At 50.9% G+C, this 26,992-nt stretch overlaps 1 protein-coding gene across 10 annotated transcripts in view; it reads left to right on the top strand.

The window, feature by feature from the left end:
- Hdac4 (histone deacetylase 4) overlaps positions 1–26,992 on the top strand; it is a 258,092-nt gene that overhangs the window by 14,213 nt on the left and 216,887 nt on the right. For 8 of the 10 annotated variants that reach the window (XM_004868416.4, XM_021247427.2, XM_087209562.1 and 5 more), the window contains exon 2: positions 20,699–20,941. In XM_004868416.4, the coding sequence (XP_004868473.1) occupies positions 20,920–20,941 (22 nt within the window). In that variant the 5' untranslated portion in view covers positions 20,699–20,919. Of the gene's footprint in view, positions 1–18,544; positions 19,453–20,010; positions 20,264–20,698; positions 20,942–26,992 lie in introns of those variants that run through there. The other 2 variants (XM_021247426.2, XM_087209559.1) reach the window with 2 other exon arrangements.

The raw sequence follows: 26,992 nt of genomic DNA, 5'->3' as shown, positions 1-26,992 counted from the left end.
TCTCGGCAAGGTGGCTTTGAACATGTGTCACATGATCCCGTGATCAGAACCCCATGTGTGTGGTCTCTCTCTTGGTCTTTGTTCCTCTGTGCCATGTTTTCTGATCAGTATCCCAGGTCCTTCTAACTCCCTGCCCCCCCCCCCCCCAGTGTCTGTGACCTTTACTGAGCCCAGATGTGCCCTTGGGGCTTGGGCCTGACCCTCTGACCCTTCTTGAGGCAAGCGTCCGATTCCAACTTCCAGTCTTGCCACCTGTTACCTTGTGCTATCAGCCTTCCTTCTCTCCCTGCTGGTCATGGCACCTGCCCAGACGTTTACTGCCTGGAATAAATCTCAGTCTCTGCCTCCCCTTCAGGGTCCTCCAGGTTTGTGTTCCCAAGTCGGACCACGTTGCTGAGGCCTGGGCTCTTGCCTTGCCCTAGGCCTCTATTTGTTGCTGCCTCAGGTTGCTTTGGGGCAGCCAGGACTGAGCTGTTGCAGCGGCCTTTTTGTGGGCTAGACGGCCCTTGTGACTCTAGCAACAGAATGCACGATCGGGACCTCCCAGATTCCTTGGCACTGACCATGTTCTGTCCCGGGCCTCCTGTCCTGCTGGATGGGCCACTGTGAGGGGCCCTGTGGCCTGTCATGAGTCCTCAGTGGGTCCGTGGAGGCAGGGCAAGAGGAGGCATGCTTTAGGTAGCTGGTGCATTGCTGTGTGCCCTGGGGCAGTGATTGCACCTTGTACAGGACACTGCTGGGATGGAGGTTGAGCCTTCAGGGGCACAGGTGCCCCTGGCCCTGGTCCACGTTCTCCTGCCTTCTGGTAACACCTGCTGACAGGAGCTGGGCGGGGTGGCTGCAAGCTCCTTTCCTCCAGACCTGGGGTGGCTGGCGGGGTGCTGCCTCCTGCATAGAGTAGCCATCCCCATGCACCCCAGATGCTGAGCAGGCAGAGCATTTTCTTTGCATGCTGTGGTGTGAAGGAGTCTGGGCTGAAGTCGGCTGAGGTGTAGGATTTCTCTCAAAGGCCTGGAGTGGAGCCAGCGAGAAGCTTTCCACCCAGAGAAGCTGGGCCTTGTGCAGCAGCTGTGCCAGTCCATGGGAGATGGCATCAGGCAGAGCTGCTGGCATGTGAGCGGCTGTCAAGAGGGGCAGGAGGACAGAGCTGTCTTCCTGGACGTCCGCACTTGGGCCCCTGAGCCTGCACGGCACGTCGGCCTGCTGTCCTGCGCATCCTGGCTGGCTGGCGCCTTGGACTGACCACTCCCATCAGCGCCCGGCCCGCACAGAGAGGACAGGGCGTCCTCTGCAGGGCCCTCACTGTCTCCCTTGTTGGTTGTTGGTCCATGAATTAATGAATTTGGAAGTTTCATTTAAGCTGTTGTGTTGTTAAAATATTGTTTTTGTGAGTATTCTGATAGTAATTTTTGGGAAATAGTGAATCTTTGGAGACTGTCAGGGTCCCGGGTTCAGAATGCTTGGTGCAGGGGAAGTGGCTGTGGGTGGCGGGGTGTGTCAGTGCGGCTTGGCTTGAGGCAGGTGTTGGCAGAAGGCTGAAAGATGCTCATGGGGTGTCCTTTTCCGTGTCTGGGGAGCATACCCTCTACCCTCCTCAGCTGCCGCGCAGTCTCACAGCAAGCTCCTGGATTCATGTCTGGGTGCTCTTGGGGCCTCCACTAGAGGCTTCCATCTCCCAGCTGCCTTCTCTTCTGCTGGCTCGTGCCTCTGCTGTCCTTGGCCAGGGCCTTCTACCCAGGGAGAACACTGTGCTGGGCGTTCTGCAGGATGATATGGACTCAGTGCAACCTGTCTGCATTCTCATTTCCACTTCATACCTGTTTCTTTCATTTTCCCAGTGTCTCGCTGCCTCCTAAATGCCTGCTCATGCGGGGAACATTTCAGCTACTGGGTTGGTAGCCCTGTGGGACCCTCTTTTCCTCGAAACAGACCGGCTCAATTGTACCTGATTGATAGGTCAGGCAGTCTTTCAGCACACTGGGTTTAGAAAATGAACTTGTCTTTGTCACTTCCCTGTGTACTGTATATATACTGTGGATTTCTCTGAGATTCTTGGAGGAGCCAGGTTTGGGGTTCCTGTTCCAGCTACGTGGTTTAGAAACAGCCCCTGCCCGCCTGAGCGCCATCAGATCTGTTCTGAAGGCCTGGCTCAGTCTCCTCATGGGCAGCATTGGATTCCTAACTCACAGTTTGCCAAAAAGTCCAAGACCTCCCAGTTGAAGTTTGTTACTGGCGAGAGTCCGCCCTTTACCAGAAGACAGGGCCTGCAGCCACGTGGAGACTTCCTTGGCCGAAGCTGGGATTGGACCTCGTGAGGAAGCAGTGTGTCTTCTGAGCTTCGGGGAGACGGGGAGCCAGGACAAGGAGCTGGCAGATAAGCAGCAGGACGGGAGGCCCAGCCCACCTCCAGCCGGGATACGTGACGCCTGCTGCAGAGGCACCCTGGCCTGGCTTTTAGATGAGCATGTGCTGCAGTGCTCTCACCTGGGGTGGGCGGGCTCCACCCGGGGAAGCCTGGGCAGCTTCTCCCTGCTGAGGGCCTCCAGGGAGGGGTTGGGGAGCCTCTGGCTCTGGAGTTTAGCCCTCTGTGTGGCCCTGTGTAGACATGATCCATATAGTGGAAATTTTGTCTCTTATGTTATCTGGGTGTTTTCTATTAGAGTGTTTCCAAGATCATTAATATTAAGGGAACTAAATTGGGAGAATAGATCAGCAATACAAATAAGCTGTTACTGTAATTGGGAAAAATACTAATGATTTAATTTGCATATGTGGCAGAAGCATTTTTTTATGACTGCCATGATAATAAAAGACAGGCTGAGTATCACAAATGCAAGCAAATAAAAATCAATTAATTCTATTCATTTTTTAAAAATGGTATTCCCAGCTTTTACAGTGACAGTTTAATAATTAGGGTACCTAATTTTAATCTGTTACGTGGGTGCGCACCCTGCCTAGCTTGGGCAGCCAGCTGCCGTGGTTGGTGTGATTCTGTGCTAGTTAACTTCCGACGAGAGTACAGGGATCTGGTGCTCTTGGGTAAAGCAGAGCTGCTGCCCGTGCACTGCGTGATTGGCTTCCCTGTAGGCGCACTGTGCCCCATAAGCGGATCTTGGTGATGGCGTGTGCGTTGGGCAGAACTTGGGGTGGTGACTTGTCTCACTCAGTCCTGACCATTGGAGGGGTTCTTGCTCTGCCCCCTCTCCAGGGGAAATGTGACAGTGGAGGAGGCTGCTTTGGTTCACGGGGGTGAGGTGTGTGTGTGTGTGTGTGTATGTGTGTGTGTGTGTGTGTGTAGTTGGCCTGGTACTAGCATCTCGTGAGGCCAGGGTTGCTACTAAACGTTCTGTAGCTTGCTTGTAGGACAGCACACCAGGAAGACTTTGGCGTCTCGAAGTGCCATTAGTGGCTGGGGTGACGCCCTCTTGTTGTTGAGTCCAGGACGCTAGCATTTCCTTCAGCATTAGAAGTAAATGACACTGCATTTGGTAAAGATGATTTTGCCGCACAGAACAGTCATAGAACTTAAGTAGTAATTATGGAACCACTTGGGCACAAGTAACATACATCATTTCCAGTTTGGGGGTGTGGAAATGAAGTCAGCTCTCATTTACATTTTTTGCATGTGGGTAAAATGTACCTTTATCCTCTCTTTTTTTCTTTCTTTTCATTTCTCCATCTCTTTCAGATTTGAAAAATGGATTTCAATTCCCCAGAACTTATATCTTCCCAGCCAGAGTGTGTTTTGCATGCAGATGTAGTTAGAGATAACAAAGAGGCATATTTGTGTTATAGTGACTACATAAAAAGAAAGGATATTGCTGAACTGTAAATTGCGTTTTTAGAATATGCTAAACAGACGCGCTCAGAATCCTTGGCAGCCCCTGGCTGTGCATTGCCATTGAAGTGACGGGGAAGGACTGGAAAGGCCGCACGCCTCACTCAGGCCGGACAGGTGCCTTCACCGGAGCCTGTGCACTCACCCAGTGGCTGCTGACAGCTCGATTGCCGTAAATACACTGAGACGTCCTGGAGGGCCTGTCGTGCGTGGGATGCTGCCGTTCAGTTGCTGCCACTCAGATAGGAGCGTGTGTTTGTTCCTTCGAATGCTGGAGTTGCTGCTGAATGGTGACCACAGAGGAGTGGGAAGTGGTCTCTGCGTGAGGGGCGGTTTAATTTAGTGCCTTTCCTTGTTTCCTGAAGTAGGATTTATAGGCTGAGTGGAGAGGGACAGGCAGCATGCTCCTGTGAAGTGGGGACAGAGAGGGGAAGAAATCCATGGGACTAAACAATCTGGTGATTTATTCAATTTGTGTGTGTGTGACTGGGTTTTTAAAATTAAAAAGAATGTTTAATAGTTGTAAGAAACAACATAAAATTTGCCATCCTAACCACTTGTAAGGGTACGGTTCAGTGGTTAAAAATGTTCACATGGTCATGCAGCCAACCTCCAGAACTTTTCTGTTTTGCAAAACTGTATACCCATTAAATAGTTATCCTGTTTGTTTTTAAGGTGAGTGGTTATCATAAAATACAAGGTTATTGTCAATCCCATGGTGAACATAAGCACTTGCTAACCCTGAAGGAAAAGATGGGAAGAGGCAGATGTTTATAAATGCTGTAATTATACATGCATGCATATGAAATGTGTGTATGTTATATATTGGAATATGTGATATGTGTCGTAAATACAACGTATGTCAATATGAATGTGATTTAGTACATAGCAGCAATACTTAACATAGCAATATATTAAATACATAATGTTAATATCATGTGCCAAATAATATATTGTCCTAGTTATATAGCATTAAACGTGCACGTGTGTCCATGTGCCCGCTTGTGTGTGTGTAATGAGAAGAGACCTTTGGGCACTGTGACCACCCAGGACTGCCCATCTTGCGCCTCCCGTGAGTGATTTCTTCCTGTGACCTTGGTCCAGAGCCCCAGCCGTAACCATGCTGATCATGGTCGATGGCTGAATGAATACAGCCCTGGCCCCAGTGCTCAGGCCAGATTCAGCCCATGGGCGTCCCTGAGCCCGAGTCCCAGAGTCCCACCCTCCTATCATGCCTAACCCCAACCAGTGGAGCATTGGTGTCCCTGACTGAGGATGAGCTGGAGCCTGTGGTCTGCACGTGCCTCTCCTCCTGCATGGATCCTGCAGTCTGCTCCTGTAGCTGGCTTCTGCTGCTTCCACCCCTGGGTGCCTCGGCGTGGTGCTGAGACTTGTTCCCGGCATTGTTCTGTCCATCCTTTCTTGGGGGACCTATGGTGGAGGAGGGCCTGCTTGCTGGACCTTCAGAGGGTCTTTGGACTTTGAGCGAGTCCGGGCGAGGCTGCAGGAGGCCTGAGGGAGGTCCTCTGGGGTTCTGCAGGGCTGTTGGGGATGCCGGAATGAGGACAGTATTGGGCCAGGCTGTGCGCTGGGAGGGGTGCCCGGGCGCAGATGCGTGCCAGCCACAGCAGCCTTGAGCTGGTGCGGAGCTGCTTGGCGAGGGGCCCTCTCCAGAAGCGCATGCTTTCACCTTGGGAGCAGGACGCAGGCCTGGGGGCTGGGTGGGACTGTGGGAGGCCTGGTAGAGGTGTCGGGGTGAGGTGAGGCTGAGTGGGCACAGCAGATTTGAGAAGTATTCATTTACTAATCCCTAGCATCTCGAATGTCCGCACTCTTTCCTGACAGGCAGTGTGCTTCTTACTTGACTCGCACACCTGTGGTGAGACCCCAGTGCTTGCAGGAGACCCTCCTTTTCTGGGCCGGCCCGGCCCCAGCCCCTCACAGCTGCTCCCTTGCCCATGTGAAGTTGGTGGGTCACCCGGATAATCCTCCTTCCCTTCGGTCCCCAGCACCCCTGGTGAATGTGGCACTCATCCATGGTGTGCTTCTCTGCCTGCCAGAGGAGCAGCTTCCCCAGCTGCCCTGCCCGTGTTCCCTACCCCGCATCTGGGGCCTGTGTCACATCTTCCTGCTCGCCCCGCGGAGGAGGCCCGCTTCTCTAAAGAGTCCCAGGTGTGGGAGAGGTGGCCGCAGAGGGGCTCCTTCCTGAGAAACAGAAGAAGGAAGTGATAAGGGAGTATTCAAATCAGGCAGAAGTTGGAAATCTGCACAGGAGCCTGCAAAGATGTCTGCTTTTTTCCTGTTTGTGTGTGGAATAGCTTTTACCTGAGGCAGGTTCCCAAAAAAGGAGAACTTGAGATACAGGAGCCCTCCAGTGGAGGAGGAAGACCAAGGAGACAGCAGGGCCATGCCTGACGGCCTCATTCCCTGAGGTCATGCTTGGCCTGCTCTGCCTGGGTGCAGCTGCTAGGAGTGGAGAGCCAGGGTCTTGCGGGTGAAGGGAGGAGCCCTGTGTGCAGGGAAGCCAGGGTGGGAGGTGGGACCCCAAAGCTGAGGCCCCGCCCTGTGATGACAGACACAGCGCCTAGGGCTCACTGCCCACCCTTGGAGGCTGTCATCGCAGGCTCTCAGCCTGGTCCCTGGCTCTTCCCCTGTGACCGCCCTGGGTTCCATGCCTGCCACATGGTCACAGTGGGCCAGGCCGTGTTCACAGGGCACAGCCCTTATCTGAACAGGGCCCCGACCCTCCCAGGTATTCCCCAGACGCTGGCTGAGGGAAAGGGCGCACTATGTCCTGTTGGACAGAGGGACCTGTCTAAGACGTTTCCTCTAGTGACTTCTGCTCCCTGATATTTTGCCCCAACCCCCCAGTCTTTTTGAAAAATAAAGTGAAAACCAAGAAGCATTTTTCCTTAGAACTTTTGTTTCCAGAGAAAAGCAGAGGTCTGTGTGATGGTAGGAACCCTAAGTAGGCAAGGGACTTCGATTATGGTGTCTGGGGACAGATGCAGGTGGCAGTCAGAGGGGACATTGCAGGGTGGCCTGTGTACTCATGGCTGGGCCTGTCTTGTCTGGCCATGCTCTTGGCTTGTGTCTGTGAAGTCCCCAGGCCATGGCCAGTATTCTTGCATTGAGGTGGCCTTTTCCAAGTCTGGATCGCTGTGCACTCTGTCCCAGAGGGACCTGCTGCCAGCTCTGTGCCCTATTAGATGATGATGGTGAGAGCAGGAGAGCATTGGTGCTTCCTGCCCGCTCACCTGGGCCACGTGGGTGCACCTTGGCGGTACAGGCTGGGTGGTCTGCGGGAGAGCAAGGCAGGGCTCGCTCATGGGTCTAGAGGTGGTGTGCAGTCACACTCCCTTACCCCGTGACATGCAGACGTGGACGTCTCAGCAGAGGACAGGGCCTCAGCCTGCAAGGCCTGTGTGAGGCCCCGTGGGTGCTGGAAGGACGTTGAGGGCCATAGACCAGAGCCTCTGAGCTGATGCGTGGTGAGCCAGCACCTGGGGCAGTGCCCCACATGGCGTGGGAACAGGCTGCTTCGGTTGACAGGTGGCATCAGAGCCTGCAGTGGCCACCTTCTGGGTTGTGCAGCCCGTGCCAAAGGCAGTTGCTTTCAGTTTTAAGACCTGGGACACTGTGAGCTGAGGTGACCCTGGGAAAGAATCCATGTGTCTGTCAGCAGCGTGTCCCAGGCTGTCCTTCGGAGGATGGCTTGTGGTGCTGGGGGCAGAGGCCCTATGTGCCCGAGGCTGACACGGTTGGTGCCGAGTGGTTGTGCCTGGAGGGTTAGAGGTGTGAGAAGGTGGCCTGTGTTCAGCAGGGACAGGCCCAGAATAACAAGGCCCCTGAGAGAAAGCCCCTTCTTGCTGAGCCTCTGGCCTTTCTCGTTATCGTTGTGGAGTCCTGTTTTGTCCCATCGTTGTCATCAGCGTGCCAGAGTGGAGGCAGTTTTCCTGGAGACTCTGTCCGGCCTTGTGTGTTTCGCTGCTGTGCACTCTGCTGCTGCATAATCTGTGCTCTTTGTTCAGGGACACGAAGTTTGAGGACCAGCACCCGGCGTCTCTGACCTGTGGCTGATGGGCGCGTCACCTCACCTGGGCTGTGTTGGCCACGGCAGCCACCCAGAGCTATTGCCTGCTCCTCCGGTGGTGTGGCAGGGCAGAGCACTGTCAAGGGGGCTTTTCCATGGGCTCAGGAGGGAGTGGCGTTCCCCTGCCCAGAATTTGCCAGCCCTGCTTCAGCAGCCACTGGGAGACACCAGGAAGCCCCCTGAGACGGGGATGGGGCTCTGGAGTGCCCAGCAGAATGTAATGGCGACCTTGGTCCTATGACCCCCCCAGCGAGGGCTGACTCTCGGGGCGTGGCCCTCCTCCAGTACCCACCTGCAGTGCCTGGCTGTGTCTGATGGCAGGCAGGGCTGTGCCTGAGACTTTCCTTCAGTCTCACCTTGGGACGCTCGCCTCTGGATGGGCGGAGCTGTGTCCTGGCATCCTGGGAAGGCCAGGCTCCCTGGTAGCGGGTGTCCCTGTAGCGTACTGCTTGCAGGAGAGGTGCAAGTGCTGTGCCGTGGAGGTGAGGTGGTCCCTGCAGCACCTCCCGGAAGTCGGCCCTTCAGGGGGCAGGGCCACGCCTGATGGAGGCACTGGGTCCAGGGCAGGGGCTCCTCTCCCCAGCCCTCTGTGGTGGCGTCTGCTCACCATGGGCCACCAGGAGGCCTGCACCAGCCCTGTGAGGACAGCCAAGGGGTTGGTCGGCCCACGGTGGCCCCAGACCCGTGTTCTGTCAGGTTGGGGGACACTAGAATAGAATGGGGTGGGTGGGGGTTGATCTGGGGGGAGCAGAGAGGCTGGGAGCCCCTGGGGAGCCTTCCTGTCTGCAGTTCCAGCCTGGCTCTGCTGGTGTCCTCTGTGCGGCTGCTCTTTCCTCAGGGTGGGTGAGCGTCCCGAGTCCGTTCCCTCGCCTTGGCTCAGCCTCTCTGCCGCAGGGAGGACCCTGCCCTGCCCATCACCTCAGAGACGTGCCTTTTGCACCCCGTAGTCCTGGGATCTGCGCATTCCCCATGGCAGGCACCATTCTCCTGTGGGCTGCAGAAGCCCACTCAGCAGGCCTGCTGTCCCGTGTCACTGACAGGAAGCACGGGCTGGACTACTTCACTTACTGTTTGGTGTTTTATTTTGATTTTTCTCTGGAGCTTTGAGATCTTTGGTTTTCTGGGCACAATGGTGTGGTGCTTCCAACACTTATCGCAGTGGGTGGCAGGGACCCCTGAGGTGAAGTCTTGTTTTCGGTTCCCCTCCTCTTCCCACCTCCTCAGTGCTGCCCTCGTTCCCTTTGCGCCTGTGCCCCTTGCCCCTATGCTGGAATCTGTCGATGTCCTGTGGCCATGGGCTTTAGGCTTGGTTCGGCCTCCTGGACCTGCACCTCTGCGTCCCGTTGTTGCCTGCTCGAGTGAGTTCCCAGAGCTCCTCTGCTGTCTGCAGCGTCTCGAGGTTCCATCCCTGGGCCCAGTATTTCTGTCTGTCTTGGTCGTGCTTTCTCTTGCTGCCACTTTGCCTTACATGGCTACTGAGTTGTTTGTCCATGTTTAAGAATGAGGGGACGGTGACTTCCAGATGGGTTTGGGCATGTGTGTAAGAAGAGTCGCAGAAATCTCTAGAGGCCCCTTCCTCACCAGTCCTGGGTCTCTAGGCTCTGGAGGGACGGCTGATGGTCTGAGAATTCAGTCTGAGGACAGATTGTCAAGCTATTGTTGGCCCAGGCAGTAAGTGAGAGTTTTGTGGAAGTATACGTAATGTTTGACAAACGAAAGATTTTCATTTATTGTACAGAGAACTTTCAGAAGTGGAGGAGACCAGAGTTATAGAATGAGATGGATTTCAAGGTCAGGCGAGGAAGAGCAAGCTGCTCCAAGGCCTGATGTCCAGGAGTTGCAGGTGCTGCTAGGAAGAGCTGTTCCCCCAGTTCATGGGAGACAGAGACAGTATCCATCACAGCAGAGGCCGGAGGGCGGACGGGGCCTCAGGCAGGGCTGCCGGAGGCGTGCTCTTCACATGCTCACATCTCAGTGGGAAAGGGTAGGGCCTTGACTCAGCCCCACTGAGCCGTGCTCCACTGGGCACAAAACCAGGATGGAGCTGGGCTTAGTGGTGCACGCCTCTAATCCCAGCAGGCTGGGAGGCTGAGGCAGGAGGTTTGCAAGTTTGAGCCCTGCCTGGTCAGCTCAGAGACTTAGCCTCAAAATATACGAAAGGGGCTGGAAATATAGCCCAGTATGAAGGCCCTGGGCTCAGTCCTCGGTACAGGAAACAAAGAACTCACTAGGACAGGAGGTGTCTGCCTGGGCAGCCTCCCTCAGTGTTGTCATGGTAGTGAAACATTCTGGGGAGAGCGTGCCCGCTGGCAGACGGGGGATGATGGCAGTGTTTGGCACAGCCACACAATGGGGTCCTCCAGGAGTGTTGCTGAATGAGAAAAGGGAGCACAGGGAAGCCTCTGTGATAAAACCATCTGTAAATGGCCCCTGCTGTATGCATGGAGGCCACGCAGGATTACCCGCTGGGTGAGCACAGGAGAGGAGACGCCCTTGCTGGCAGAGTGCAGCACTGCAGAGATACCGGGCGCCTGTCCCCTCCCTTCGAGATAGGTGGAGCCTCCTATCCTAGGGGTACGGAACACACCTGTACTGTTGTTTCCCATACGTGCATGCTTTTGATAAGGTTTAACTTCTAAGTCAGGCATGGAAGTGATTAACAACTAGTGGTACAGTAGGACAGGGCATCCTGCAGGGGTGACTGGCAGGGGTGGGGAGCAAGACGTGGCCTAGCTGCTGTGACCGGGGCTGCTCACAGGCCCTGAGGACTGGTGACTTGGGGTGGGGGCGGGGAGCACCGAGGTGTGGGTATGTGGGATGGGACGAATTGCGTCCCAGGCGGGACAGCACCCAGGCCAACGCACTCGCTCAGGGTGGCCGACACTGCACTCATAGGAGCCTGCCATTTCTGGAGCTGTGCATCTAGTATTTTCAGACTGTGGTCAACTGTGGGAAACTGAGGAGAGTGGGGCTGGGGTGAGGGCTGGGGTGCTCATCTGTGGGAGGTAGCTGCGTGCACTGGGACGCTGCACTGTCAGGAAGGACAGGCCTGCGCCCCTCTGCCGGGCGCATGTCCCTCTGTCGCACCGTGGGGCGTCACTTGTGTACCTGAAGCCAGAGTGCTGGGACACACTACAGCGCCCTCACCCTTGTCCTCAGAGCTGTCCCAGCCTCCCTTCCTACGCTCCAGTACAGCCGATCCCAGAGAGCGCTTGGTTAAATGTGTGTTTGTTGGTATTTACTATTTTAGAAATTAGCGCAAACCTTGAAAACATTCACAGTTAAATAACCCCAATCCTCATTAGTGCCCACCGGTGATGGCTTTTAATGAAGAAGTAACTATTTTACAGGCAGCAGAAGATGCAGGGGCAGTAGCATCCCTTGCCAGCCTCCCGAAGGCGCATCCCTGCGCTGCCTTGTCCATACCTCCCATAACCCAGCCAGCCTCCAGAGGCCCTCTCTGAGGGTGAGGCTTTGCGGGCACAGCCAGATAAACCGTCTCGGAAGTCACAGGATCCCCCGGGCCCGTGATCCACGCTCAAGCTCAGACCCCTGAGCCTCCTGCTTGTCTGCGTGACTCTCACCCCCCACAAGGGAGGAAAGTGTTCATCTGGATGCTTTATGCATTGGCGCTCTTAGTCCAAAGAGTATTTTACCAGCAGTTGCTTCCCAGTACTTCAGGGTCCACGGGGCTGGAAGGTCTGTTTCTCTGAGAGGAAGGGGCTGCTGTGTTGCTGCTGGCGGTTCGTGTCCCCGTGTGCCACTTGCGAGCCGAGGGCCTGGGGTGCATGCGGCCTTGCTCTGCCTCTGTCCGCTCAGCTTCCCCACTCGGGCCACGGCACGCCTTCTGAGGTCTCGTCCTGACTCTGCTTGTGGAGTTTGGAAATTGATTGTATTTTGCCCTGTTGAAACACAGCGAAATAAAATATTATTATTTTTAAGTATACAGTCTATTATGAAAACTAAAATATAAATGTATCCCAACAAATTGTGGGGACAGAATCCAAAGTCTTATGGTACATGAGCCAGCTGTCTTGAAATGGTACAGTTACAAACCCTTGTAGCCTGTATTTCATTAATAAGGATGTTTACTGAAAAAAAGTGCTTATTGAAAAGCTCACCATATAAATAGGAAAAGAAGCACACAGCCAACAGTTTATGTTGATTAAAATTTAGTTAATTAATAAAATTCAAATGGAAATAACCATTTAATTAAAATATTTAAGTTGGAAGTCATTTCCCATGCATGATGCTCTGAGAGCCTGGTGGGCCCGGGGACTGGCCCTGCTGCTCCGTGCACTGTTCCGGCCTCTCGGCTGTCCCGTTCTGCCTGAGGTGCATGATGTGCATTTCCCGTGCACGTGCTGATGATAAGAGGTCCTGGCCAGAGTCTGGGTAGGGTGGTGCTCGCGGAGTGCGTCAGCCAAGCGGGTGTTACTGCTTGAGATCTTCCTTGACCCACGATGATTGGAGGGATTAATTCCCGCTTCCCACTCCTCCTTTGGGGTGCGCTGCCTGCGAGAAGGCCACACGCTCAGGAGTGTGCAGGCAGTGAATTTCTGCAATGAGCGCCCTGATGTGCTTATCTTCGCGTGGCCCAAGACACAGAATGCTGCCAGCCCTGGGCCCTCTGTTTTTCCAGTTTCCCCAGCAGCCCCACCTCAGATGTTACCTGTCTCCACCTTTCATGTGTCTGCATCACAGTCATCACACTGTGCCTCCCTGCCCTGCTCAGCCCTATGTCTGGGCACCCCATCTGCCTGGCTGCACGAAGGCGCGGTGGTTTATTCTGGCTGTGTAGTATTCTACAGCAGCAGCAGCAGCGCTGTTGGCGGGTAGTGGGAGGCTTCCTGCTTTGGGCGCTCACAGATGCTGCTGGGGTGTCCTCGGCAACATTGGTGGCTCTTTCTGTTGGGTTGGCCTGGGTGGCTTCAGCAGGGCGCCTGTTTTAGCTTAGTGCCGGTTACCCAGGGCAGTGCAAAGTGCTGACGTCCTTTGCACTCCGCTGTGGGGGGTGGAGAAGCTCAGTCCTTGCTAACCTCCCCAGGACCTAGTGCTTCTGTGCCTGAGTTTCAGTGGGTGTGTCTGTCCCATTGTGGTTGTCATTTTTATTCCCCATGACCACAGATGCAGAGCACTTGTTTAGATGCCGGTCAGCCACTTGACATCCTCCCTTCGAACGTGTACCTAGCATCTTTTTTGTTGTTGTTTTTGGTGGTGATGAAGATTGAACCCAGGACCTTCCTGCTGACCCATTATCGCCAGGCCTTTTTTGTTGTGTTTTGTTTTGTTTTAGCTTTGAGATGGAATCTTGCTAAGTCACTAAATTGCTCGAATTTGTAGTTCTGCTGTGTCAGCCTCCCAGAGGGCTGGGGTTACAGCCGTGCCCCCGTCCTCATCTTGAGCCTGTTATCCTCTGCTCCTTTTCATTTGGGTTGTTAGCAATTTATCAGAATTATTTGTGTATTTGGGTGCCAGTTCTTTGTTGTATGTTTGTTGGCAAAATCACTTCTGCTCTGTGGGCTGCCTCTCTTGTTCCGAGTTTTTTGATAAGTTCTTAATTTTAATGTAATATAACTTGCCATTTTCTTTCCTTTATGATCCTTTATGCCTTTTTATGCCCATGTATTTAAGTTATCCTTGCCTAGCTGAGGATGTTTCCTGTATTGCCTTTTGGACTAGGCTTTGTTGTCCTACCTTTAATCCTAGGTCTGTAATCCATCTTGCCGATGTTCTTGATGGCGCACTATTGATTGAAAATACCTTCTTATCCCCCCTGTTGGTTTGGAGTAGAGGGTTTGCTATTATCAGAGACTATATTTGTGTTTTCTTTGTAGAGTTTTCTGTTCCTTGGTTTGTTCTCACATCTTAATGATTTATTATACTGAATAATACTACTTGGCAGTGTAAGTCTCCCAGATCTCTGTGTTTTTGTGTAGTCAGTTCTCAAGAAAATGCCTGCAGTTTTGATCGTGACTGTATGGACACCAGTTGATTTAGCGGACATTGACATCTTAACCATATTGAGTCTTCAGTCCCCTTTGATTATTTATGCCTTTAATTTCATTTACAGTGTTTTGTGATTTTCTCTTATAAGGCATGTGTTCACCTTCAACAGATTTAATCGTGGATGTTTACTGATATCAGATGCTACTATAAATTATATTGAAACCCAAAGTTCACTTTCTATTTGTTGTTGCTGGGACACAGAAATTAAGTAGATGTTGGTACATTGACCTTACACCCACCAATCCTGTAAAATCCACCCAGGAATTTTAGCAGTTGGTAGATTGTTCCGGGTCCTCTGTGAGTGGTGACATTTCTCCTCTGGTGCTTGGCCTTTCCTCTCCTCTTGCCTCACTGCTGAGGAGGGAGGGTGGTGTGCTGGTCCCACGCCCTGCCTGGGGGCTCCTTTCCTGCCTTCTGCAGATGATGTAGCCTCGTTCTGCACTGCTGTGACTGTTGGCTGAGGCTCTGCTGCAGAGTCCTGGACACCTGTGCCGTCCTCATCCTTGCCATGTGGTGGAACTGAGGAATGTGAAGGGCAGAACCTGCCTTTATTGCTATGCCACACCTTTTTCTGGTAGCTTAATACGATTTTTAAAAATCCTCCCAAGGATTTATAGTGTCTGAGACTTTCTCTCTTTGGAAGGCTTATGGCTTATTTGATGTACTTTCAGAGACAAGTAGCAGGAGGGAAGGAACGTAGGTAACCCTAGACCCAACTGCTTGGAGAGAGAAATTCTAGGACACACGTAGGCTGTAGTGACACCTTTAGTGTCACTCATCCTGTATGGAGGAGAAGTAAAGATAAAGATGTTTCTCTGCCCAGATGTAAGTTTGTGCCTAGTGTCAGAGACTGGCCGCTTGATGAGGTGACCATACCCATTGCCCTAAAGGTACCTGTAAAGCAGAATTTCGGATTCTCCCTCCAGCTCACCCTCCTGTGGGCTTTGAATTTTTGTGGTGCCTTGAGAGAGCCTGGCCGCTGTGTGGTCGCAGGCCTGCGCTGCAGCACGGTGCTACCTCCCGCTGGCTCAGACGTTCGTGCCCTCACCCCTAAGGAGACAGGGGCCTGGGACAGGTTTGGAGCCACTGTTTCCCTGCCTCCCAGCTCCACAGTGTCCCCTGTGCTCTGCTGCTGCCCACCCTTAGCAGGTTTCCTCAGGAGGCCTTGGGCTGCAGCACAGCCAGGCTGACAGCTGAGCTCCTGGCCTCCAGCTGGGGAGAGGGTCCCTGCTGAGGAGGAGCTGCCTTCTCAGCCTGCCCCGGGCCCTCCCTGGATTCTGTGCTCAGAAGCCTTCAGTGCGCTCTGCTTCTCTGCATGGAGGACACACGATTCCAGAAAGCCCTCTCACTTGTAATGGAACTGGGTTCTGAGTAAGTTATACCAAAGGTATTTCTCATTAACTTGGCCATGCATTTAAAAGTAAGAAAAAGGGCCGGGGATGTACTCAGTGGCACCACACCTGCCTCGCAAGAGCGAGGTCCCGAGTTCGATCCTCAATACCAATAAATAAATAAGTAAATAAATAAGTAAATAAATAAATAAATAAATGTAAGAGAAAACCTCATGGTAAGAAGCTAACATGGATGAAACTGTTTTCAAAGTTGTGCGGTGACATTCTGTGCCTTTCTGTGTGTGTAAAAGGAGATGCCAATGCAGCAGGGACGGTAGGATGTGAGTAGTTGTGGAAGCTGGTGCCCTAGACTCCTTATACCACTTGCTGTGTTTTGCTTATTCGTCAGATTTCCATAATGCAAACCTTTTTTTTTTTTAAGCGAGAGAAATTTATATCAAAATGCTGTATGTAAAGTCTTAAATTTAAATTACAAATATCTCTATAAACATTCTTTTTCCACTTAAATTTGTATTTCTAACTCTTCACATACCCCAAAAATAAACAAACAGTTAAAACCAACCAGGGTGTGGGGGAAACCCAAAATGGAATACAAGTACCAAGCGTGGATCCAGCTCTGCCACCCCCCTGAAGTGGATGTGGAGCAGATAGGTCACCCAGGCACCTCTGAACACGGTGTCACAAGTGGGCTCTGTAGGGCTGAAAGCGGACAGGGCTGTTGGTGAAGCACTGAGGGCTCTAGAGCTACTTGGTGTATATGCTAGGGCTGAACAGGCCAGTATGTGTCCTGAGTGAAGAAGTTGCCGATGAGGAAAGGGGAGGGTGATGTAAACCTTGTGGTGTTGGCTTGGAATCTGGGATGTCACTGTAAACCCAGAGATAAGCGAATACCAAACAGTAAAGATTGGGGTGGAAGCTTGTCAGGAAGAATAGGACCCACCTGAAGGAGCTGCCAGTGGCCCAAACTTCAGCAATAGAAGAAGTAATGATACACTAGATTATCAGTACAGAACAGATTAAAACAAAACCCAGAAGTCCACACAAATTAAGTCATTGATTAAACAGTAGCATGGGGCACGGAAGGTTCATCTTTAATTCTTTAATTTACTTTAAAAGGAAGGAGGAAGTTGCCTGTCACCACCAGGCAGACCCTCATGGTGGCAAGTGCTGTAGATGGCCCAGGGTGGACCTGGAACCCTGCAGATGGGCCCTGTCTGTGCCCAACTCTGTTCTCGAGTGACTGCTTGAAGTTTGGGTTTTCTAAGGCCTTGTTGAGTCTCTGAGTTGTCACATTTCTTGGCATGAAGTTGTTCATGATATTCCCTTTTATCCTTTTAATCCTGGTATGGCTCCAGTTGATCCCCTACCTCCTTGGTATCATTCATACATATCTTCTCATTGTTTTTTAGGAATTATTTGTCTCAAAGAATTATCTTTTAGATTTGCTGATTTTTTTCTTTCCTATTTCATTGATTTCTTTTTTGTTTTGCCTTTGTTCCTGACTTATTTTGGATTTAATTGTTTTCCTAATATCTGAAAATGAACCCTAAGATCATTGACTTGCCCATCTTTTCTAATTCGGGCATTCGGTGCTGAAAATTTCCTTCTAAGCACTGCACATTTTGACATGTTGTATTTTCATTTTTTATTCGTTTCAAAATACCTTCCAATTTCTGTTTGAAATTTTTTTCCTTGACTCATGAAGTGTATTATTTAGTTTGCAAATGTTTGGGATTTTTTTTAGATATCTTTGTTATTGATGTCTAACTTAATTCTAATTTAGTCAGAAAATATTGACTTGAGTCCTTTTGCTTCGTGGTCTGTCTTGGTGTCTGCTCTGTGTGGGTTAAAAAGTAAAGGAAGGAGTTTGCATTCTGCTGTTGTTCTCAGAGCGTTGTCCAAGTGCCATTCTGTCATGCAGGGTGGTGGTGGTGTTCAAATCTCTTACTAATTCTCTGTCTACTTGTTCTGACAGTTACTAAGAGCAGGGTGTTGAAATTTCCAGCTGTAATCAACAGTAATTGTAGATGTGTCCATTTCTCCTTACGCTTTCTCAATTTCTGCTTCAAGCATGAAGCCCTGCTGTCGGTGCACAAGTGTTTGGGATTGGTATGTCACCCTGGGCCAACCCCTTCTGCATTCCATGTGATGCTCTTCCTCTAAATTTACTTTGTCTGATGCTAACACATCCTTTACACCTTTCTTTTGATCAGTGTTTGTGTGATGTATATCCATCATCTTTGCTTCTATAGTCAGCTTTCACTTAACGGGAGCCAGGCAGAGCTGCATGTTGTTGGATGACTTTCTCATCGTGTGAGCATCACAGAGTACTTACACTGTGATGGCTAGAGTGTCCTTAGGTGACAGATCTTTGGGACCACTTTTGAGTATGCTGTTGTGTCGGACATGCCTATGCTGAAATGAGTTTCCTGTAGGTGGCACATGGCTGGGTCTGCAATGCTTGGGAAATGGATTGTACATTCTCAAATGCACAGCACCCTCTCCAGACCATTTTCAGTCCTGCCTCACACACTTCCTATTTATATCTGGCAGAGTGGGGTCTCTTTTACCCCATCTGACAACCTCTGCCCTTTCGCTGGGTGTCTAGACAATCTGACGTGGTCATACATATGGTTGGTTTAGTTGTCTCTGATTTTGTTACTTAGAAGCTTCAGTTCTTTTATCCTCTTCGACTAAACTATTGCCACCTTTCTAAATGGTATAATTCTAATTTACTGGACTTTCTAATGATTAGGAATAATAGCATATCTTTTTTGAATTGTGGTAGTATTTTTATTAGTAATTCCTGATTTCGGTAGTGCACTGGTTATGAAATTGCATAATTTGAGCAGTCCCCTCCAACCTTATTTGTCTCATAGGCAATGGTATTTTTAATACAGTTTTTCTGAGTGTGAGGTTCTTCCAGAACATATACATTGTGTCATAGCAGAAAGTCTTGGTTCTGTTGAATCTGCAGACGGCAAAAGAGAAGGGTCCATGTCAGTCTGACAGCACTCCAGGAAGCCTGCTGGACACTGGGCACCCGCAGGAGCCTTGCACACTGGCTCCCTCGGCAGCAGCTCATCAGTGTGAAGGAGCTAGGCTGGGGAGGGCAATGCACGCAGACCCTGGTCTTCCATTGAGTCTAGCAGAGCTGTTCTTTGAGGATGTGTAAGCAAACAGTCCTCGACCTGGGACCTGTCAGAAAGCTGTCCCAGGAAGTGGAGAACAGGGGAATATCCTGCAGTGCCCAAGAATATACCTCTGAAAATTATTTATAGTTTAAATCAGGAAAAAAATTTTTTTTTCTCAGAAGACTGGCTAGGAGAAGACATGGCTCTAAGAACAGGAGCAGGAGGTCATGAAGAGGAGGGATAGTCCACGTAGAAGAGATAATAGAATGAATCGTCAAGGGAAGTGGTGAGAACAAAGTTTAAGGCTTAATTAAACTCTGTATCAGAAGCCATAAAGAATAAAGCTGACATTGTAGAAAATATCAATAGTTGTGTAGGGAACAGACTGGAGAAGCTGCCCGGGAATGCAGAATAAACAACAGATGTGTCAGCGGTGAGAGAGGCCAGATTCCATGGAGAATTTCCAGCCAACAGCATAGGAATCTCTCAAGAAGCCAGAACAAGTTTAATAAGAATAATGACCAAAGATGTAATGGAAGAGCATTTTCCTGAGCAGGAAGAAGACCAATGTGTATTGAAAGGGTCATGTTTTGAGCAAAGAAAATGAGTACACTTCAACCCATCCATCTTCTGACAATATTTGAATTTCCAGGTTAGAGAAAAGATATACTAAAGGAATCCAGGCTGAAGAAAATGACAACACCAAAACCAAGTCCCTCAAAGTTTAGACAGGAACAGTGGTTAAGCAGAATTCTCCATAGCACTGAGTGTGGAACAGTCTCTGAAGGCTTTGAGGGAGGAATGTTTACGATCCAAGACTTTTATACTCAGCCAAGATGTGGTTTTTGTGTGAAGGATGCAGAATCCTTTCTGAGATTCTCAGGGGTTTGTGGAATCATGCCATCTACATTCTGTTCAAGGAAATGGTCTTTCTTTCAGACCAATAGAGAAGTAACAATCCCGAACCTGAAGGAAATAACTGGAACAGTAGTCATGAAGATACGAGCCACAGTTGGAGATAATCATGTAAGATTGGAACTACCTCAGTAACCAACCCTGGGCTAATCTTTGACATGACTTGGTTAGGGTTCTTTAGTTACAAGCACTTGGTGGGGGGTGGTTGTGGACTAATGTAATCAAGAAAAGGAATTTGTTACAGTCTTAAAGGGAGACATGAACACAGAAGCCTCAGAAGGGCTGCTGGATCGGGTCAGTCCCAGAGTCTCAGCAGGCGTTCCTCGATTTGTCTCTTGGGCTGCTCGCTGTGGCGACTATGTTCTTGGGAAGAGTCAGCTTCTGGGGACCAGTCTGGAATCCGTGGGTTGCTTTTTGCCAGGGCTCCTCCTGGCTCTGACAGTGCTGTGAGGACAGGCTGGCCAGAGAGCCAGGCCTGTGTGGCCGGCAGTTCCTGAGGCCAGAGGCCGAGATGGCTGCAGGAGCTGTGAGGATGTTCCCAGCTGCCCACCACTGGGTTGCCTTTTAAATATTCTCCTGGGAGGGAGGGCCACGCGTTTCTTTTATCATCAGAAAATGAAAAATAAATCCTGAGCAGAGGTAGTTACTAAGGCAGGAACATGGGAATAATTTAAGATGTACTGTTCAGTGGAGACAACTGAATCAGAATCCAGTTCCGTGAGCCACCTGCATGAAGGTGAATGTCTGTGGGGACAGGCTGGATGTGTGCATGTCAGAATGAAAATGTGTGTGATGGGAGCAGGCTGAATGACTGACTTTTCTTTTAGGGTTTTCCTCTGTACTTACTTTGCAAAATGAGTAGCTTGGAATACATTCATACCAGTTGGAGGATAGAGTGCTTCTTCCTTCCACCAGCCTGATGGTGAGGAAGCTTTTGGAAGGTGTAAGGGTGGTGCTCTGGGTCAGAGAGTTTCACCCGTGGTGATGTTGGTTATTAGGTGACACTGGCCCTCTGGAGACATTTTTATTGTCATGACCGGGAGTGGTGGTAATGCTGCTGGCATCGGGTGGGTGGAGGCCACAGATGCTGCTAGGTATTTTAGGGTGCACAAGACAGCCCCACCCCAGGTACCAAACACCCATTCCACATCCTCAGTGCTAGGGTTGACATTTGCTCATATTTGTGATTTGCCAACAGAAATCCCAACCAGGGATGGTAGCAATGGTTCAGTATGAATTGTTTTACCAATTCCTGGTAAAAATGAGCTGAAGACTGAATCTTTGGTTCCTTGGTTAGAGGTTGCTCTGCAGGGGACGCTCCATCCTCACTGAAGCTCTCTTCTTTTTCTAACTGCAGGTTCACTGCTGCAAGGCCAGGCGAAGACCTCTGCTGTCCCTGTGGATTACTTGCTGTGCGAGACACCAGCAGTGAGACTCGGAGCTTATGCGCCCCTGACCCGACCCTCCTCGTTTTGTTACTTGTATGTGCTGGTGGAAGTTTGCAGCTTGTTGGAGCTACTGTTTACGTGGAACTTTTGAGCCATTTTGAATTGACTGAAGGCTTAGACACTGCTAGCAATGAGCTCTCAAAGCCATCCAGGTAAGGCCTGAGTCCTTTGCTCTCTGCAGATAGTGGGCTGTCCTTGCAGCCTGCTGACTGGATTCCAGACCTTTGTGTCTCCTGATAATGGCCACTGTTGGTTTCTGACAGCACTAAGTGCAGGTAGCTTGTCTGTTCTGCAGGGAAAGGGGAGCTGGTGAAGGCCTGGTGAGGACCCAGGTTTGATCTGCATGCTTGTGGCAGTTTCCTTGATGCCAGGAGGACAGAGTTGCTCTTGTGTGAGGTGATGTTGGAAGGTCAGCTTGCGGTTTGGGCAGTTACTTTCTTATCTGCCTGTTTGTTGTTGGGGCAGGGTTGCCCTGTGATGGGCCCTGGCAGAGGCTGGGAGGAGGCCAGGATCTGCATCCTTGGGCAGTGGCTGGAAATCACTCTCAGGGGTCTTCTCTGTTTTACTGGGTGCTGCACTAAGTACTTGACAAGGGTTTAGATTTCCCAGGAGCCCTAGACGGTGTCAGAGCTGCAGGGAGGAAGAGCCTTGTCCAGGGTCGTATTACTGGGAATGGTGGAGGGGACTGGAAGCCACCTGTGTCTGGCCCTCGCTTTCCAGTGTGTGGGGACTTCATGCCTCCTGACCCTGGAGAGTCACAGCTTGCATGAACTTGGAGGGCCCTGCCTGTCGCACCTCAAGGTGTGGGCCTCCTGTGGGACCACTGGCACGGCTGCCCAACCTCCAGCCCCTTCAGCGTACCCTGCATGGGGCGCCCAGAGCTCGGTGCCTGTCCCATGTGCACAGAGGAGTGCGACTGGGTGGGCCTCGGCAGCCTTAGCTCTGGGTCTGCCTGCGGGGTGCCTTAGCGCCTGGGCCTCTCCTTCCAGGTGCCCAGAGTGTCTCACACCCTCAGAGAAGGGTGTGCTTGGTCTATCTGAGAGCTCCAGAGGGCAGGGTTCCAGGCTTTATTTAGCCACGAAGACTTTATTGATTCAGATTGTTCATGTCTTGATTGATGTAAAGAATGGTTTGTGATCGTTGCAGGAAACATTAAGCTGTGTGCATTCAAGTGTCCAGTAGACGTGATGGTGTGCAGCTCTGCCTGGCTCCAGGGGGTGCCGTCCAGGGTGTTCCTCTCGTGTGGACGACAAGCACTGTGCGCGTTCACACTTTAGCAGTATGCATTGTTTCCTGCTCTTTTCTTTTGTAATGTGGGACGGGCATCTTTGATGTCAATAGTTACCATAAATCCAACATTCTTTCTGGTAGCTTGTAAATGGGTGTTTATGTGGTTGCAGGACTATTCAAACAGCTCTGAATTAGCCTCAGACAGTTATTATACATATATTTTGTGCATTTCTTCAAGTGTCTCCGCTGGATGAATGCTGAGAAGCAGAAGCGTGGTCAGCTGGCAGTGTGTGCCTGGGGTCCTCAGGTGTCCTGTGGAATTGCTCCCAGGGCTGGCTCAGCTGACCTTCCTAATCACACCAGCACTGGATAGAGTGTATCCAGTTTATTTTCCTTAGTATGCTGGGGAAACCATTGTGTTCACCTTATTGGGGAGAATGGAGGCTGTGTACTGCATGACCGAGTATAGACCAAACTCAGATCTCGTGCATGACACCCAGATGTTTGAAGAAAAGTATGCTCTTATTATTGTTTTTTGGTTTGAAGAAATCCATATGTATTTATCAATACTGTATTTAAATTTTTTCTCACTGATACATTATATATTTATATATAGGAATATCTGTAACCTTTATGTATTGATGTGTATTAACTCAGTTGACTTAAATCAACAAAGCTTTACTCTTTTTTGTCTGCTTAATTCTGGGAAAAGTGAATTTTTCTGTTGTGATTATACTTTTATAATGTCCTGTGCACATTACCATTTTATTTTTATTTTTATTTTTTTTTTGCTCTATGTATTTCAGTGTTTTTTTCAGTCTTAAAAATTACTGACTGGGCCGGGGATTTAGCTCAGTGGTTTCACCGCCTGCTGTGCAAGCTCAAGGACCTGAGTTCGATTCCTGGTACCAAAAAAAAAAAATTACTGACTATTCTTATGGTAGACCAGGTCTCTTTTCAGGGTACACTGTCTTTGTCTTGATTTGATATCTGTTTGCCAAAAGTTTATTTTGTTTCATAATAATATTCCTGCCTTGATCTTTTTTGGTTAACAGATATTTCCCCATCCACTTACCTCTGACCTTTCCGGACCACCTTCCTTAAGGCTCTTCTGTGTAAACATAGAGAGTCTTTGGCTTTTTATGGGGAATCTCATCCGCTGATGTTTATTCCCATCCCTGGCCCACCTGGGTGGCCCTGCCCTCCTCTCAGGCCCTGTGTGCGTCCTGCCTCCTGCCCACCCGCACCTTCTGACCCGGAGCTTCAGACTTCTTGGCCAGAGCCCCTCCCTTCTGTCTGTTGCTAGAGTTGTTTGCTTAGGGCCCAGAGCTTGCTGGGTGTCCCTGCCTCTCCTCCAGCCCTCAGCTCTCCTACAGGTGTCTGCCCGGGCCAGACGGCACGCCCCACTACTTGGCACTGCTGCCCTGCAGCTCCTTCCTGGCGCTTGGTGGGGGAGTTGGCTTGGCCCAACCTGGGGCCTCCTTCACCCTGCTGCGGTGGGGCCTCACTAGTGACTCTGCCTGTTCCTGTGACCCCACTGGGTTCATGGTTTCCAGGAAGTTCTCCAAATTTTTCATGAGCTCATGTACTTGTTCACCCACTATCAAGTGTTGCTGTAAATCTTGTCACAATTTTATTCATATTTTGTCATTTTAATGATTTTTAGGGAGGAAGAATAGTAATAATTAATACCCAGTTACTCAATTTGCTCTCTCTCTCTCTCTCTCTCTCTCTCTCTCTCTTTTGTTGCTGAGGATTGGACCCAGAGCCTCTTGTATGCTAGGCATGTTTGGTTGTTGCTCCCCGCAGTGCCTGTCCTCTTCCTGGGATCTCCAGGGCCTCCTCTCCTGGCTGGCTCCCAGCCCTTGCCCTGGCCCGCCTGGCTTGCCTTTGCCCGTCTGCCCACCCACCTGGCGCAGGTCCTGCCTCCTTGCCCTGCTCCCGTGCAGCCTGGTGCAGTGCTGGTGGGAAGTCGGCCCCAGTGGAGCCCAGCCCCCACGGGGTTCCCTTGCTCACACTGATGGTGCAGCTTGGCTCTGCTCTGGCAATGAAGTGGTGTTTTGTTTGATGTGTGTAACTCTTGAGGGCCTGTTTTCCTTTAAACTCCCTCTGCTGCTGGGTGGGGTATACGTTATGATTTTATTGCTGTTCTTTCTGAACTTCGCCAGAGCCAGGCCCTGGCTCTGACGTAAAAGCTGCTTAACTGTTGGGATTTATTGCTCTAAATAACTGTTTCTAATGCTGTGAGGAGCCTGAGGAAAGGGCCTGGGTTGATTGAGCTTGTGAGAACTCTTCTGTAGAAGCAGGTTCTGCAGTGTGCTCTGGCCTAACCCTGCACTGCAGACCTCTCCCTGTTGGGGTGTGCGGAGACAGGCCAGGATGAGTTCCCAGGGCACAGAGCCTCTGGATGACCCGAGGGAGAGGGAGTGGATGCCCACGTCGCCTGCTACCGTAGCAGCACAAGCAGCTGCTCCTTGTTTCTTGTCCCTTCGTCTCCCTCCAGTAACTGATGATCCTCATCCTTCATTGGGCTTAAAGTGTGCCTAGGATGTTGGTACCTTTACTGGCTAACAGGAGGACCAGATGTTGCGCCCAGCTGCCTGTTTGACCTGCCCCTTTTCCTCTGGCGAGCTCGTCTTTCTTGCCAGAGCGTGCTTGCCTGGATAGTCTCGTTGAAAAGCGCTCTGATCTCACGGAGCCCACAGTGGATTGCTAGGACACGTCCGTGGCCACCCAGATGATGCCCTTGATAGATGGAAACAGGTTGAGCAGGGCCAGCACCAAGTTGAAAATTCAGTCATCCTATTTCCCTGGCTCTTGGCGGGAGAGCTGGGCAGTGTTTAAAAACAAAGTCACCATTTTGAGAAAAGCTTGAATAGTTCAAGATCAGTGCTTTGATTTAGGCCATGCTATGGTGTCTTAATATTCTGTTTGTGTGAAATACCCCAGTCCCATGAAAGCAGCTGAAGCAGTAAGCGGGTGATCGTGGGTCCAGGGTCGTCTGATTTCTGCCGACCATTATCAAGGTTTATCCCATGTGTCACCTGCCCTTGGGTGGGACTGAGCTGGAGGCCTTGGGTTTCTTCAGTCCTCCTGCTCTATTCTTCATTTATTTCATCTCGAATCTGTGGTGTTTGTCCACCAAGGTTGTTATGTGTTAACATAGAAATTAACTCATAGAGGAATGTTCTTACGCATTTAAACTGTGCCCTGCCACAGTTGATGTTTCAGGAATACTATAGTTTTTAAGGGGAGAGAATGAATTTTGTGAGTTGCGGTTAACATGGATACTGATTATGAGTTGCTGGAGACAGAACTGCACCAGAGCCCTGCCTGGGCAGTGGAGGTGACTACAGAGCCAAGTGGCTGTGGACGACACCTTGCCCTTAGCAGGCACATGCAGGTGGCCGGCCAGGCAGCCAGCAGCAGGAGGCCCAGAACCTTCACAGGGTTCAGGCTCAAGCCAGAGAGGACCTGTTCCATGACCATCCAGGGAGCAGAGGGGAGGCTGGCAGTTGGTGAGCTGGGGTTCGGGACAGCCTAGGATGTGGGCAGCATATCGCCCCTTCCATGCTGTATGAGAGGGGGACACAGAGATTGTGTTAGCTTTTCCTTGTTGTGACAGAATTCCAAGGAAAACAGTTTACAGGAGGCAACATTTACTTCTGCTCAGTGTCAGAGGTTTTGGGCTGGCCTACTCCTTTGCTTTAGGCTTGTGGAGTGGCAGAAACGTAAGAGAGAAAGAGAGAGAGAGAGAAAGAGAGAGAGACAGACAGACATAGACCCCCCAGGAGAAAGGAGCTGAGGACAAGATGCGTCCCCAAGTGACTTCTTTAGGCCCTGCCTCCCAGTAAAGCCATCAAGTCGTGATCCCTGAGGGTCAGTCACCCCCCACAGCCCATCTGGGATATCTCAGCCTCTGGGGGACACTTTAGGGCCCAGCCATACAAGATGCCTCCGGCACTGGCACTGAGGTGAGTGGGCGCCCGGGCTGTCTGCTTCCGGAAGGGAAGTGGGGAGGCTCCTCGCTGCTCACAGGCACCGCCCACGGCAGCCCTTCCACGCACAGGTCCTCCTCCTCCGGGCCGCACGGCCGCGTGTGCAGCTCTTGCTCGGATTGTGGCCACCCGGCTCCTCCGTGCCATCATTATCTGGGATCTTAATCAGCCAAGGTTTGTTCTGGAAATCATGTAGACGCAAGGACTCATTTTTCACCCTACTTCTTTTTTTTTTTCAATCCTCAAATTGTGTTTTGTCTTTTAAAAATCACGAATACTCATTCCCTATGAAGAGCTCAGAAAATTTGCTGTCAATGGGACATTGATGGTTTGTTTTGGCAATTCTCTGAAAATTCTTATACAGTTTGTGGAACATTTGCATTTGTGTCCTTTTTTTCAAAGCCCCCATTGTTGAAATGCAAATTTTTGAGTTCTGAGATGCTGAATGTTGGATGATTAATGATATTGAAATTTAAGAATGAACTCCCGGTGTGTATTTGACACAGAAAACCCGATATGAGAATCATTAGAAACCATTGAGCTCAGCTTGGCAGTGGAACAGAAAGGCCGTAATTGCGGCTGGGCGGCCGGCGGTGGGGGAGGTCGTACGTGGACAGGTGTTCGGATGCGCGGCCGCCTCCAGACGCTGGGCTGTGTGCGAGGCTGGAGCTGCTCCAGCCCGGGAGCTGCCTCTATTTAACCGTGACGTTAAAAACTCACAGTAATAATAAATCAACATCGATTACTTGCTTACTCCACGTCAACCCTGCTGTGCTTTTAAGAGACCAAAATGAATAGCAAGTTCATTCTAAATTGTGCATTCCAGTTACTCCATCTGTGTAGCGCGATAGCCCTGTGAAGTGGGCTGGAGTGCCATCGCTCACTGTATGGCCGAGGGAACCAGTTTCCTGCCCTCAAGTGCTGAGGCTGGGGCTGGACAGTGCCCTGGAGGCCAGCCTGGCACCAGACACGGGC

This window comes from Heterocephalus glaber, unplaced genomic scaffold, assembly GCF_053883595.1.
Source record: "Heterocephalus glaber isolate CG9 unplaced genomic scaffold, H.glaber_assembly_v1.0 deba00001004, whole genome shotgun sequence".
In the NCBI taxonomy this organism is placed as follows: Eukaryota; Metazoa; Chordata; class Mammalia; order Rodentia; family Bathyergidae; genus Heterocephalus; species Heterocephalus glaber.
This window is presented reverse-complemented; position numbering and strand designations above follow the sequence as displayed.